The 13,402-nt window shown below is 40.7% G+C and overlaps 1 protein-coding gene across 1 annotated transcript in view; it reads left to right on the top strand.

Annotated features, from left to right (window-relative positions):
• Window positions 1-13,402, top strand: part of LOC128635653 (gastrula zinc finger protein XlCGF26.1-like) — a 35,374-nt gene extending 21,972 nt beyond the window's left edge. Inside the window, exon 4 of the mRNA XM_053688740.1 lies at window positions 11,729-13,402. Coding sequence (XP_053544715.1) covers window positions 11,729-12,978 — 1,250 coding nt within the window. The 3' untranslated portion in view covers window positions 12,979-13,402. The remainder of the gene's footprint in view (window positions 1-11,728) is intronic.

Raw genomic sequence — 13,402 nt, 5'->3', positions numbered from 1 at the left:
CCAACAGGAAGTTGCAAGAGGACACCCACAGCAGAGCTGTAATATAGCTCCTCCCCTAACTGTCATACCCAGTCATTCTCTTGCAACTCTCAACAAGCAAGGACGTTGTAGGAGAGAGTGGTTAAATATAGCTAGTTTATTTTCTTCAATCAAAAGTTTGTTATTTTTAAATAGTACCGGAGTTGTGCTATTTTATCTCAGGCAGTAAATAGAAGAAGAATCTGCCTGAGGTTTCTATGATCTTAGCAGGTTGTAACTAAGATCCCTTGCTGTTCTCACATATGTCTGAGGGGATTACACAGATGAGGTAACTTCAGCAAGAGAATGGCGTGCAGTTTATTCTGCTATCAGGTATGTGCAGTTATAATTTTTTCTAGAGATGGAAAACACTAGAAAATGCTGCCGATACCGGATTAATGTAAGTTAAGCCTGAATACAGTGATTTAATAACGACTGGTATCATGCTTACTCCCAGGGGTAATACCCTTATGATATTGCAATATAAAACGTTTGCAGGCATGTTTAATCGTTTTTATATATGCTTTGGTGATAAAACTTTATTGGGGCCTAGTTTTTTCCACATGGCTGGCTTAAATTTTGACTAGAAACAATTTCCACTGTTGTAGTATAAAAGTTACAGTTGGTGCAGTTAAAATTACAAACTGTGACATCCAGCTTCCCTCAAAGGCCCTCTGAATGCTATAGGACATCTCTAAAGGGCCCAAAGGCTTTCCAAAGTCGTTTATTGGGAAAGGTAGGGCGACAGTTTGCTGTGGCAGTTGGTTGTGACTGTTAAAAAAACGTCTATTTCGTTTTTTTATCCGTTTTTTTGAACTAAGGGGTTAATCATCCATTTGCAAGTGGGTGCAATGCTCTGTTAGCCTATTATACACACTGTAAAAATTTCGTTTGATTTACTGCATTTTTTCACTGTTTTTCAAATTCTGACAATTTGTTTCTCTTAAAGGCACAGTACCGTTTTTTATATTTGCTTGTTAACTTGATGTAAAGTGTTTTCCAAGCTTGCTAGTCTCATTGCTATTCTGTATAAACATGTCTGACATAGAAGAAACTCCTTGTTTATTATGTTTAAAAGCCATGGTGGAACCCCCTCTTAGAATGTGTACCAAATGTACTGATTTCATTTTATGCAATAAAGATCATTTTCTGTCTTTAAAAAATTTATCACCAGTGGAATCTGACGAGGGGGAAGTTATGCAGGTCCAAATCTAGGGCCAAACAGTCTAATTTTCGTGCCTTTCAAAACTTCAAGGCAGGTGCGGCATCAACTTCCTCTAATAATAAATAAGAGGGAACTTTTGCTCAATCCAAGACGGTCTGGAGACCAAACCTGACCTGGAAAAAAGGTAAGCAGGTAAAAAAGCCTGCTGCTGCCTCTAAGACAGCATGAAGGAACGGCCCCCTATCCGGGAACGGATCTAGTAGGGGGCAGACTTTCACTCTTTGCCCAGGCGTGGGCAAGAGATGTTAAGGATCCCTGGGCGTTGGAAATTATATCCCAGGGATATCTTCTGGACTTCAAAGCTTCCCCCCCAAAAGGGAAATTTCACCTTTCACAATTATCTGCACACCAGATAAAGAGAGAGGCATTCTTACACTGTGTACGAGACCTCCTAGTTATGGGAGTGATCCATCCAGTTCCAAAGGAGGAACAGGGACAGGGTTTTTACTCAAATCTGTTTGTGGTTCCCAAAAAAGAGGGAACCTTCAGACCGATTTTGGATCTAAAGATCTTAAACAAATTCCTCAAAGTTCCGTCGTTCAAGATTGAAACTATTCGTACCATCCTACCACTGATCCAGGAGGGTCAATATATGACTACAGTGGATCTAAAGAATGCTTATCTTCACATTCCGATACACAAAGATCATCATCAGTTTCTCAGGTTTGCCTTTCAAGACAGGCATTACCAGTTGTAGCTCTTCCCTTGGGATTAGCTACAGCCCCAAGAATCTTTACAAAGGTTCTAGGGTCGCTTATGGCGGTCCTAAGGCCGCGGGGCATAGCAGCAGCCCCTTATTTAGACGACATCCTGATACAGGCGTCAAACTTCCAAATTGCCAAGTCTCATACGGACGTAGTACTGGCATTTCTGTGGTTGCATTGGTGGAAAGTGAACGAGGAAAAGAGTTCTCTATCCCCACTCACAAGAGTTTCCTTTCTAGGGACTCTGATAGATTCTGTAGAAATGAAAATTCACCTGACGGAGTCCAGGTTATCAAAGCTTCTAAATTCCTGCCGGGTTCTTCATTCCATTCCGCGCCCTTCGGTGGTTCAGTGTATGGAAGTAATCGGCTTAATGGTAGCGGCAATGGACATAGTGCCATTTGCACGCTTACATCTCAGACCGCTGCAACTATGCATGCTCAGTCAGTGGAACGGGGATTACACAGATTTGTCCCCTCTACTAAATCTGGATCAAGAGACCAGGGATTCTCTTCTCTGGTGGCTATCTCGGGTCCATCTGTCCAAAGGTATGACCTTTCGCAGGCCAGATTGGTCAATTGTTACGACAGATGCCAGCCTTCTAGGTTGGGGTGCAGTCTGGAACTCCCTGAAGGCTCAGGGATCGTGGACTCAGGAGGAGTCTCTCCTTCCATTAAATATTCTGGAACTAAGAGCGATATTCAAGGCTCTTCAGGCTTGGCCTCAGTTAGCAACTCTGAGGTACATCAGATTTCAGTCGGACAACATCACGACTGTAGCTTACATCAACCATCAAGGGGGAACGAGAAGTTCCCTAGAGATGTTAGAAGTTTCAAAAATAATTCGCTGGGCAGAGATTCACTCTTGCCACCTATCAGCTATCCATATCCCAGGTCTAGAGCACTGGGAGGCGGATTTTCTAAGTCGTCAGACTTTTCATCCGGGAGAGTGGGAACTCCATCTGGAGGTATTTGCACAACTGATTCATCGTTGGGGCAAACCAGAACTGGATCTCATGGCGTCTCGCCAGAACGCCAAGCTTCCGTGTTACGGATCCAGGTCCAGGGATCCCAAGGCGACACTGATAGATGCTCTAGCAGCGCCCTGGTCTTTCAACCTGGCTTATGTGTTTCCACCGTTTCCTCTGCTCCCTCAACTGATTGCCAAGATCAAGCAGGAGAGAGCATCAGTGATTCTGATAGCACCTGCGTGGCCACGCAGGACCTGGTATGCAGATCTAGTGGACATGTCATCCTTTCCACCATGGTCTCTGCCTCTGAAACAGGACCTTCTACTTCAGGGTCCTTTCAACCATCCAAATCTAATTTCTCTGAGGCTGACTGCCTGGAGATTGAACGCTTGATTTTATCAAAGCGTGGCTTCTCCGAGTCAGTTATTGATACCTTAAGACAGGCACGAAAGCCTGTCACCAGGAAAATTTACCATAAGGTATGGCGTAGATATCTTTATTGGTGTGAATCCAAGGGTTACTCATGGAGTAAGGTCAGGATTCCTAGGATATTATCTTTTCTCCAAGAAGGTTTGGAAAAAGGATTGTCAGCTAGTTAAGCGTCTGGCAGATGTTCCAGACGTTCAGGCATTTTGTCAGGCTTTAGTTAGAATCAAGCCTGTGTTTAAACCTGTTGCTCCACCATGGAGCTTAAACTTGGTTCTTAAGGTTCTTCAAGGAGTTCCGTTTGAACCTCTTCATTCCATAGATATCAAGCTTTTATCTTGGAAAGTTCTTTTTTTGGTAGCTATTTCCTCGGCTCGTAGAGTCTCTGAGCTATCTGCCTTACAATGTGATTCTCCTTATCTGATTTTTCATACGTAGTCCTGCGTACCAAACCTGGGTTCTTACCTAAGGTGGTATCTAACAAGAATATCAATCAAGAGATTGTTGTTCCATCCTTGTGTTACACAATCTGGACGTGGTCTGTGCTTTAAAGTTTTACTTACAAGCTACTAAAGATTTTCGTCAAACATCTGCTTTGTTTGTTGTCTACTCTGGACAGAGGAGAGGTCAAAAGGCTTCGGCAACCTCTTTTTCTTTTTGACTAAGAAGCTTAATCCGCTTGGCCTATGAGACTGCTGGACAGCAGCCTCCTGAAAGGATTACAGCTCATTCCACTAGAGCTGTGGCTTCCACTTGGGCCTTTAAAAATGAGGCTTCTTTTGATCAGATTTGCAAGGCGACAACTTGGTCTTCGCTTCATATTTTTTCAAAATTTTACAAATTTTATACTTTTGCTTCTTCGGAGGCTATATTTGGGAGAAAGGTTTTTACGGGCAGTGGTTCCTGCCTTGTCCCTCCCTTCATCCGTGTACTTTAGCTTTGGTATTGGTATCCCACAAGTAATGGATGATCCGTGGACTGGATACACCTTACAAGAGAAAACACAATTTATGCTTACCTGATAAATTTATTTCTCTTGTGGTGTATCCAGTCCACGGCCCGCCCTGTCATTTTAAGGCAGGTAATTTTTCAATTTAAACTACAGTAACCACTGCACCCTATGTCTCCTCCTTTCTCGGCTTGTTTTCGGTCGAATGACTGGCTATGACAGTTAGGGGAGGAGCTATATTACAGCTCTGCTGTGGGTGTCCTCTTGCAACTTCCTGTTGGGAATGAGAATATCCCACAAGTAATGGATGATCCGTGGACTGGATACACCACAAGAGAAATAAATTTATCAGGTAAGCATAAATTGTGTTTTTATAGAAAGAAGCAGTTAGGGGTTACCTGCTATGAACATTTAACATCCGTAGCCAGCACAGACCAAGGCAGCTCTCCCTCACACAGCACCGGTGAGGGAAAGCGTCCATTCAGGGGAGTAAAGGAAAGGAGCTGGCTTCAGTTTATCCTTAAAGACAGGCCCATCCGTGGAACCTGCAGCAGACCATGGAGGCAGACAACCGAGGATCCGGAGAGGCACACCAAGGTGCTGTGTCAGCTCTCTCCCCTCACGCAACACCAGTGGGAGGGGGGAGCGAGAGAAACAAAGCCGGACCACACAGGCTCCTCAGCTGAAGCCGATTGTATTCAGGCACTTCGGCACGTCAGCCAGCATCGCTCACCCAGCTAAGGGACCAAACAGGCGCACCAGGGCGCCAGCGCAAACCTCACCCCTCGCGCAGCACCGGTGGGAGGGGGAGGGAGAGAAAACAGGACCGAGTTACCCAAGCTCTTTCAGGTATGTTCCCTTGTGCAGAGGTTGGAAGGTATAGGCACCGGTAACACCCCAGATGGTTCAAATATATTCAGCTGCTCACTTCTGTTGCAAACCAGGATGCTAATAGCGAAGGTGACCGGGAGTTAGCCTGAGTTATTAGAGTATGCCGGACCAAGGTTAGTAAGCTTCTCCTGTCTTAGCACAGTCAGCAAGGTTACTTTAACGCTGGGGGAATGTACGTTTTTAGGCAGGTTCCCGGTATCAAAGACAGAGGCAAAAAGTATTAAGCTTAGGCAGGCTCCTAATAATCATCAATTAGCGTTTAAGGCAGGATACCTTATGTACTCAGGTTAATGTGAGATGAAAAACTGGTGTAGCAGTGAATAGCCATAATTTGTCCGTGTTATAGGCAACATTAGTGCATTGTTGTGGCACTATTGGGATTCCAGCAGCGGTAGTTTTTTGCTTCAAGCCGCCCAGTGTCAAAGGGTTTAGGCGCGAATCTCGCCAGCAGCTTGTGGGAAAGGTAAGATCAGCACAGGTGCAGCCCCTGACCACACACCTGTGCTCCTCCTCCGGAACCCAGAGAATACCTAGAGCCAGAGAATACTATTTTAAACAACTTTCTAATTTTACTTCTATTATCTAATTTGTTTTATTATCTTGGTATCTGTTGAAGGTGCAGCAATGCACTAATGGTTTCTAACTGAACTCATAAGTCAGCCAATCACAATCGATATATATATATATGCAGCAACCAATCAACAGCTAGAACCTAGGTTATCTGCTGCTCATGAGCTTGCCTAGATAAACATTTCAGCAAAGGATAACAAGAGAAGGAAGCAAATTAAATAATAGAAGTAAATTGCAAAGTTATTTAAAATTGTATTCTCTATCTGAATCATGAAATACAATTTTTAGCTTCCATGTCCCTTTAACTTCCTCTTTGTACTGGCACTTACAATTATAGCAAAGGCCAGCAGAGTGCACTCTTCAGATACGTTTGTCAAATTCAATTCTAAACGTTAAAGTGCCATAAAACAGGTTGAGATCTGTGCATATCCTAAAAGGGCTAATTCATTTTAAAATAGTCTGCATACAAAAATTGTTTAAAAATTGCTGGCAAGTATTTTAAAATAATTTTCAAAAATAAGCAAAATTAGTTACATAGCTAAGCCGCCTGGAGCAGCTAACTTCACCCCTCTTATCAGTGTTTAGACACAGACAATGGCCTCTAGTTATCAACGTGTCTACTTACCTGCCTTCGCCGGCCCCAATACGCCCGCCTAAGCTCGCCTCACATCGCCGCCGCGGACCTGAATACGTTCGCCAAAGTTATAAAAAAAGCTGTCAAAAAGCCGCGCACCAAGTACGGGGCGATGAGCAGCGGACTGTGATAGTTATCACTTATCCGATCTCGCTGCTCTTCGGCTTTTTCCCAGCTTTATTGATAAGCTGTCACTAAGCACCCACACTAAACTACACTGTTTTACCCCCTATACCGCCCCCCCACAACTAAATAAAGTTATTAACCCCTAGACCCCTCCGCAACTATAATAAATGTATTAACCCCTAAACTGCCGCTCCCCGCCGCCACCTACATAATACCTATTAACCCCTATAATGCCCTCCCATACCACCGCCACCTATAATAAATTTATTAACCCTTATCCTGCGGATCCCGGACTCCGCCGCAACTAAATAAATTGTTTAACCCCTAAACCGCTGCTACCTATATTAAACTTATTAACCGCTAATCTGCCCCCCCCCACACTGTCGCCACCTATAATAAAATTATTAACCCCTAAACCTAAGTCTAACACTAACCCTAACACCCCCCTAACTTAAATATTAAATAAATCTAAATAAATACTACTCTTATTAAATTAATTATTCCTATTTAAAACTAAATACTTACCTGTAAAATAAACCCTAAGATAGCTACAATGTAATTAATAATTACATTGTAGCTATTTTAGGATTTATATTTATTTTACAGGTAACTTTGTATTTATTTTAACTAGGTACAATAGTTATTAAATAGTTATTAACTATTTAATAACTATTGTACCTAGTTAAAATAAATCCTAACCTAAGTTACAATTAAACCTAACACTACACTATCATTAAATAAATTAAATTAATTAACTACAATTACCTACAATTAAATAAACTAACTAAAGTACAAAAAATAAAAAACTAAGTTACAAAAAATAAAAAAAGATTACAAGATTTTTAAGATAGTTACATCTAATCTAAGGCCCCTAACAAAATAGCAAAGCCCCCCAAAATAAAAAAATGCCCTACCCTATTCTAAATTACAAAAGTTAACAGCTCTTTTACCAGCCCTTAAAAGGGCCTTTTGTGGGGCATGCTCCAAAGTAAACAGCTCTTTTGCATGTAACAAAAAATACAACCCCCCCAACATTAAAACCCACCACCCACATACCCCTACTCTAACCCAAACCCCCCTTAAATAAACCTAACACTACCCTTCTGAAGATCACCCTACCTTGAGACGTCTTCACCCAGCCGGGCACCAGTGGTCATCCGATCCGTCCAGTAGTCTTCATCCGATGGGCCAGAAGAGGACATCCAGACCGGCAGAAGTCTTCATCCTATCCGGGCAGAAGAGGACATCCGGACCAGCAGACATCTTCATCCATCCGACGAGGAGCGGCTTCATCTTCAAGACCTCCGGCGCGGAGCATCCTTCCAGACCGACGACTAACGACGAATGAAGGTTCCTTTAAGGGACGTCATCCAAGATGGCGTCCCTCGAATTCCGATTGGCTGATAGGATTCTATCAGCCAATCGGAATTAAGGTAGGAAAAATCTGATTGGCTGATGCTATCAGCCAATCAGATTGAAGTTCAATCCGATTGGCTGATCCAATGAGCCAATCGGATTGAACTTCAATCTGATTGGCTGATAGCAGATTTTTCCTACCTTAATTCCGATTGGCTGATAGAATCCTATCAGCCAATCGGAATTCGAGGGACGCCATCTTGGATGACGTCCCTTAAAGGAACCTTCATTCGTCAGTCATCGGTCTGGAAGGATGCTCCGCGCCGGAGGTCTTGAAGATGAAGCCGCTCCTCGTCGGATGGATGAAGATAGAAGATGTCGCTTGGATGAAGATGTCTGCCGGTCCGGATGTCCTCTTCTGCCCGGATAGGATGAAGACTTCTGCCGGTCTGGATATCCTCTTCTGGCCCATCGGATGAAGACTACTGGACGGATCAGATGACCACTGGAGCCCGGCTGGGTGAAGACGTCTCAAGGTAAGGTGATCTTCAGGGGGGTAGTGTTAGGTTTATTTAAGGGGGGTTTGGGTTAGAGTAGTATTTTTTGTTACATGCAAAGGAGCTGTTTACTTTGGGGCATACCCTGCAAAAGGCCCTTTTAAGGGCTGGTAAAAGAGCTGTTAACTTTTGTCATTTTGAATAGGGTAGGGCATTTTTTTATTTTGGGGGGCTTTGTTATTTTATTAGGGGCTTAGATTAGGTGTAATTAGCTTAAAAATCTTGTAATCTTTTATTTTTTATCTTTTTGTAACTTAGTTTTTTTTATTTTTTGTACTTTAGTTAGTTTATTTAATTTATTTTATTTGTAGGTAATTGTAGTTAATTAATTTAATTTATTTAATGATCGTGTACTGTTAGCTTTAATTGTAACTTAGGTTAGGATTTATTTCACAGCTAATTTTGTATTTCTTTTAGCTAGGTCGTTATTAAATAGTTAATAACTAATAACTATTGTACCTAGTTAAAATAAATACAAAGTTACCTGTAAAATAAATATGAATCCTAAAATAGCTACGATGTAATTATTAATTACATTGTAGCTATCTTAGGGTTTATTTTACAGGTAAGTATTTAGTTTTAAATAGGAATAATTAATTTAATAAGAGTAATATTTATTTAGATTAATTTAATTAATATTTAAGTTAGGGGGTGTTAGGGTTAGTGTTAGACTTAGGTTTAGGGGTTAATCATTTTATTATAGGTTGCGGCGGTGTAGGGGGGGCAGGATAGGGGTTAATAACTTTATTATAGGTGGTGGCGGTATAGGGGGGCAGGATAGGGGTTAATAGGTATTATGTAGGTGGCGGCGGGTCCGGGAGCGGCGGTTTAGGGGTTAATCAGTTTATTATAGTTGCGGCGGGGTCCGGGAGCGGCGGTTTAGGGGGTAATACATTTATTTAGTTGCCGTGGTGTGGGGGGGGCAGATTGGGGGTGTTTAGACTCGGGGTACATGTTAGGGTGTTAGGTGCAGACATCTCCCATAGGAATCAATGGGATGTCGGGCAGCAGCGAACATGAACTTTTGATATGGTCAGACTCCCATTGATTCCTATGGGATCCGCCTCCTCCAGGGCGGCGGATTGAAAACTAGGTACGCTGGGCCGGAAAAGTGCCGAGCGTACCTGCTAGTTTTTTGATAACTAGCAAAAGTAGTCAGATTGTGCCGAACTTGTGTTCGGAACATCTGGAGTGACGTAAGAATCGATCTGTGTCGGACTGAGTCCGGCGGATCGAAGCTTACGTCACTATATTCTACTTTTGCCGGTCTGTAGGGCTTGATAACTAAGGCGAATCAGCCTCGCCACAAATACGCTGTGGAATTCCAGCATATTTGAGGTTGACTGCTTGATAACTAGAGGCCAATGTATTTCAACTGAGTTTACAGCTTCTAAGCAGCTCCAACAGATAATACCTATTCACTTCTGCATTTTACCAAAACAACAAAATATATGGGTACAGCCATCAAAGGAATTGTGTGGGGGGGAGTTAGAGCTTTACAATTCAGAAACTAAAAAGAAAGGGTTAATGGCGAGGCACTGCAGTATGAATTTGCAGGTAAAGACACTACTATAAAGAATAATATGCACAGATACTGATATAAAAATCCAGTATAAAACCGTTTAAAAACTTACTTAGAAGCTCCCAGTTTAGCACTTTTGATTTGGTTGACTGAAACACTCACTGAAAGTAGACACTCCCCCCTCCCCTTCCTCGGCATATCAAAAGACCCCTTACACAAACAGGAATAGGTATATGTCAGTATTCTCCTAAAACTTTGGGGCTTGGTTAGGAGTCTTGAAATCAGCACAATGTTATTTAAACATAAGCAAAACTATACATTTTTACAAAAACACTCCCAGACGTGCTATATAAATATATCCTCTACAAAACATTTATGCAAAGAAAAATCTAGTGTATAATGTCCCTTTAGCCCCATGAGTGCTAATGACGGCTCTGAGCCATCACAAATTGTCTCAGTCAGGTGCTAATGACGGCTCAGAGCCGTCGCTAGCACTCTTCCACTTTGAGGGAGATCTGGGGGCTCCCACCGGCTCCTACCCTGGCGATAGTGACAGTGTTAATTATAGGAGCCGGGGGCATGCTGCTTAGAAGCCTGTATCTCCGGCATCTAAGCAGCTACAGACCCCCAAGACCCACCGTTAGAAAGGTAATCGCCTAACCTTTCCAACAGTCTTGAGGATCTGAAATAATTAAAAAAAAAAAAAGTTTAAAAAAAATATATTTTTAAAAACTTAAATAAAAAAACCTTAGCACCCAGGTAGTAAAGTGTTTAGCACTCAAACGGTTAAAGTAACACAAAACTCAATTTTGCCCTTTCATGAGACAGAGCAGCAATTTTAAATAACTTTTCAATTTACTTCTATTTAATTTTTTTGGTCTCTTGCTATCCTTTGTTGAAAGGGACACCTAGGTAGATTCAACTGCTTCTGATTGGTGGCTGCACATATGTCTCATATTATTGGCTTACCCAGAACATTCAGCTAGCTCTGAGTAGTGCATTGCTGCTTCTTCAACAAAGGATACCAAGAGTGATCCAAATTAGATAATTATATTCTCAGTTTAATTAATGAAATAAAAAATTTTGGGGTGTCACGTCTCTTTAATATATATAGCTTAGAGTCGAGAAAGGGATTTAATAATACTGAGGCTAAAAGCATTTGTCACAAAAATAGCAACACTGGAACAAGAGTCTACAATCTCAGGTTTATGGTTGTAAGTTGATTTGTGGAATAGGTTTCTAGTAGTGGTGGTAAGGACAATGACTGTAAGGGAATTCAAGAATGCCTGGGATATGTATAAGGATATCCTAAGAATGATCCATACTCTGCAGAAGGAAATAAGCACAGGCTTGATGGGCCTTCTGGTTCTTATCTACCATCAGCAGCTATGTTTCTACAAATTCTCGAGCCACCTGTCCCTGCAGCCACCACATGTAAGTTTAGTGAGCTTTAAAAATTAAAATGCTGGTATACTGAATCATCATTTGTCTTTCTCTCTCCCTCTCTTTTTTTTTGTATCTTTCCCTTCCTCTTTCGTTCCTCCTTTCTGTTTTACTACCTCCTTGTTCATTATCCTTTCTACCACTACACAGTGTACTCAAATTACCTCGTTACTAGACCCGAGGGATCTGAAGTGCGACCTATTTTATTGATGCAATATAAACACAAGATAAACAATTAGATTCCTAAAAACTGTAATAATTTTAATTCAACACAAATATCAGAAGAAGAAAAAATAGACATTTAACACTGTTTAATGCTATATGTATTTTCTTTTAGTAGGTGGCTCAGCAACGTGGGAAGCTGATATGGCTATTAAGAAATGTGTTCAAGAATCCAGTGAATTGTCAGACTGTCACAAAACCATAAATGTGATGCCGCATTATTACAGAGAGTATAAGTCACAACAGGTTGCACAGGAGAATGTTTATGCAGAAGAGAACACATTGACATGTTATGAATGTGGAAAATGTTTTACTCGAAAGACAAATCTTCGTGCACATATGATCATTCATACAGGAGGGAAGCCATTTACATGTTCTGTATGTGGAAAATGTTTTAAGAATAAATCATATGTTCTTAGACATCAGCGCATTCATTCAGGGGCAAAACCCTATACATGCTATGAATGTGGGAAATGTTTTAGATTGAAGGAATATCTTCTTGTTCATCAAGTGAACCATACTTTAGAAAAACCATTCTTATGTTCAGAATGTGGAAAATGTTTTACAGATAAAAGATCCTTTCATAAACATAAAAGATTTCATACTGGAGAACGATTACATTCCTGTTCTGAATGTGGAAAACTTTTTACCAGCAACTCTGCTCTCATTGTACATCAGAAGATCCATACAGGAGAGAGACCCTTTGCATGTGTGGTATGTGGGAAATGTTTTAGAGTGGAACATTCTCGTGATTATCATCAATCGACCCATGCAGGAGCAAAACCTTTTTCTTGTTTAGAATGTGGTAAATGTTTTAGAGTTAAGAAATCGCTCCTCAACCATCAAACAATCCATACAGGAATGAAACCGTTTTCATGTTCAGAATGTGGACAATCATTCACTGTAAAACAATCGCTTCTTCATCATAAAAGATTGCATACTGGAATGAAGCCATATTCATGTTCTGAATGTGGGAAAGGCTTCACAGTGAAAAAGTCTCTTGTTGAACATAAAAGAATTCACACAGGAGAGAAACCATTTTGTTGTTCTGAATGTGGGAAATGTTTCACGGTAAAACGATCTCTTGTTAAACACACAAAAATCCATATGGAACTTGACCTGTTTGAATGTTTTGAATGTGGAAAACACTTTAATAGTAGGTTATCTCTTGTTCTGCATCAGAAAAATCACAGAAAGGACAATTTACTTAGCTGTAGTGAATGTGGGAAATGTTTTTTTAAAAATACAAAACTTGTTATTCATCAGAAACTCCACACAGAGAAAAAACTATTTGAATGTATGGAATGTGGGAAATGTTTTAAATTAAAAAATTATCTTACTAAACACCAGAAGGTTCATTTATAAGTACACTTTAGGGAATGTTTTATTTAAAAACATCATGTTGTCTTGTATATAATAATTTATTATAACGTGAACCCTTTTACTAAGATGTAAGGACAAGGAAATAATAGACTATATTTAAAGGGATATGAAACTCAATTTTTTTTCTTTCATGATTAAGAAAGAACATGCAATTTTTAAACAACTTTACAATTTACCTTTATTATCTAATTTGCTTCATTCTCTTGATATCCTTTGTTGAAAAGCATATCTAAATAAGAACAGAAGCTGCTGATTGGTTGCTGCACATAGATGCCACGTGTGATTGGCTCACCCATGTGATTTGCTATTTCTTCAACAAATGATAGTTGAAAAATGAAGCAAAGTAAATTAGAATTTCTTTCATGTAATTAGCAAGAGTCCATGAGCTAGTGACGTATGGGATATA

The sequence above is a fragment of the Bombina bombina genome, chromosome 7 (genome assembly GCF_027579735.1).
Source record: "Bombina bombina isolate aBomBom1 chromosome 7, aBomBom1.pri, whole genome shotgun sequence".
NCBI classification, from domain to species: Eukaryota; Metazoa; Chordata; class Amphibia; order Anura; family Bombinatoridae; genus Bombina; species Bombina bombina.
This window is presented reverse-complemented; position numbering and strand designations above follow the sequence as displayed.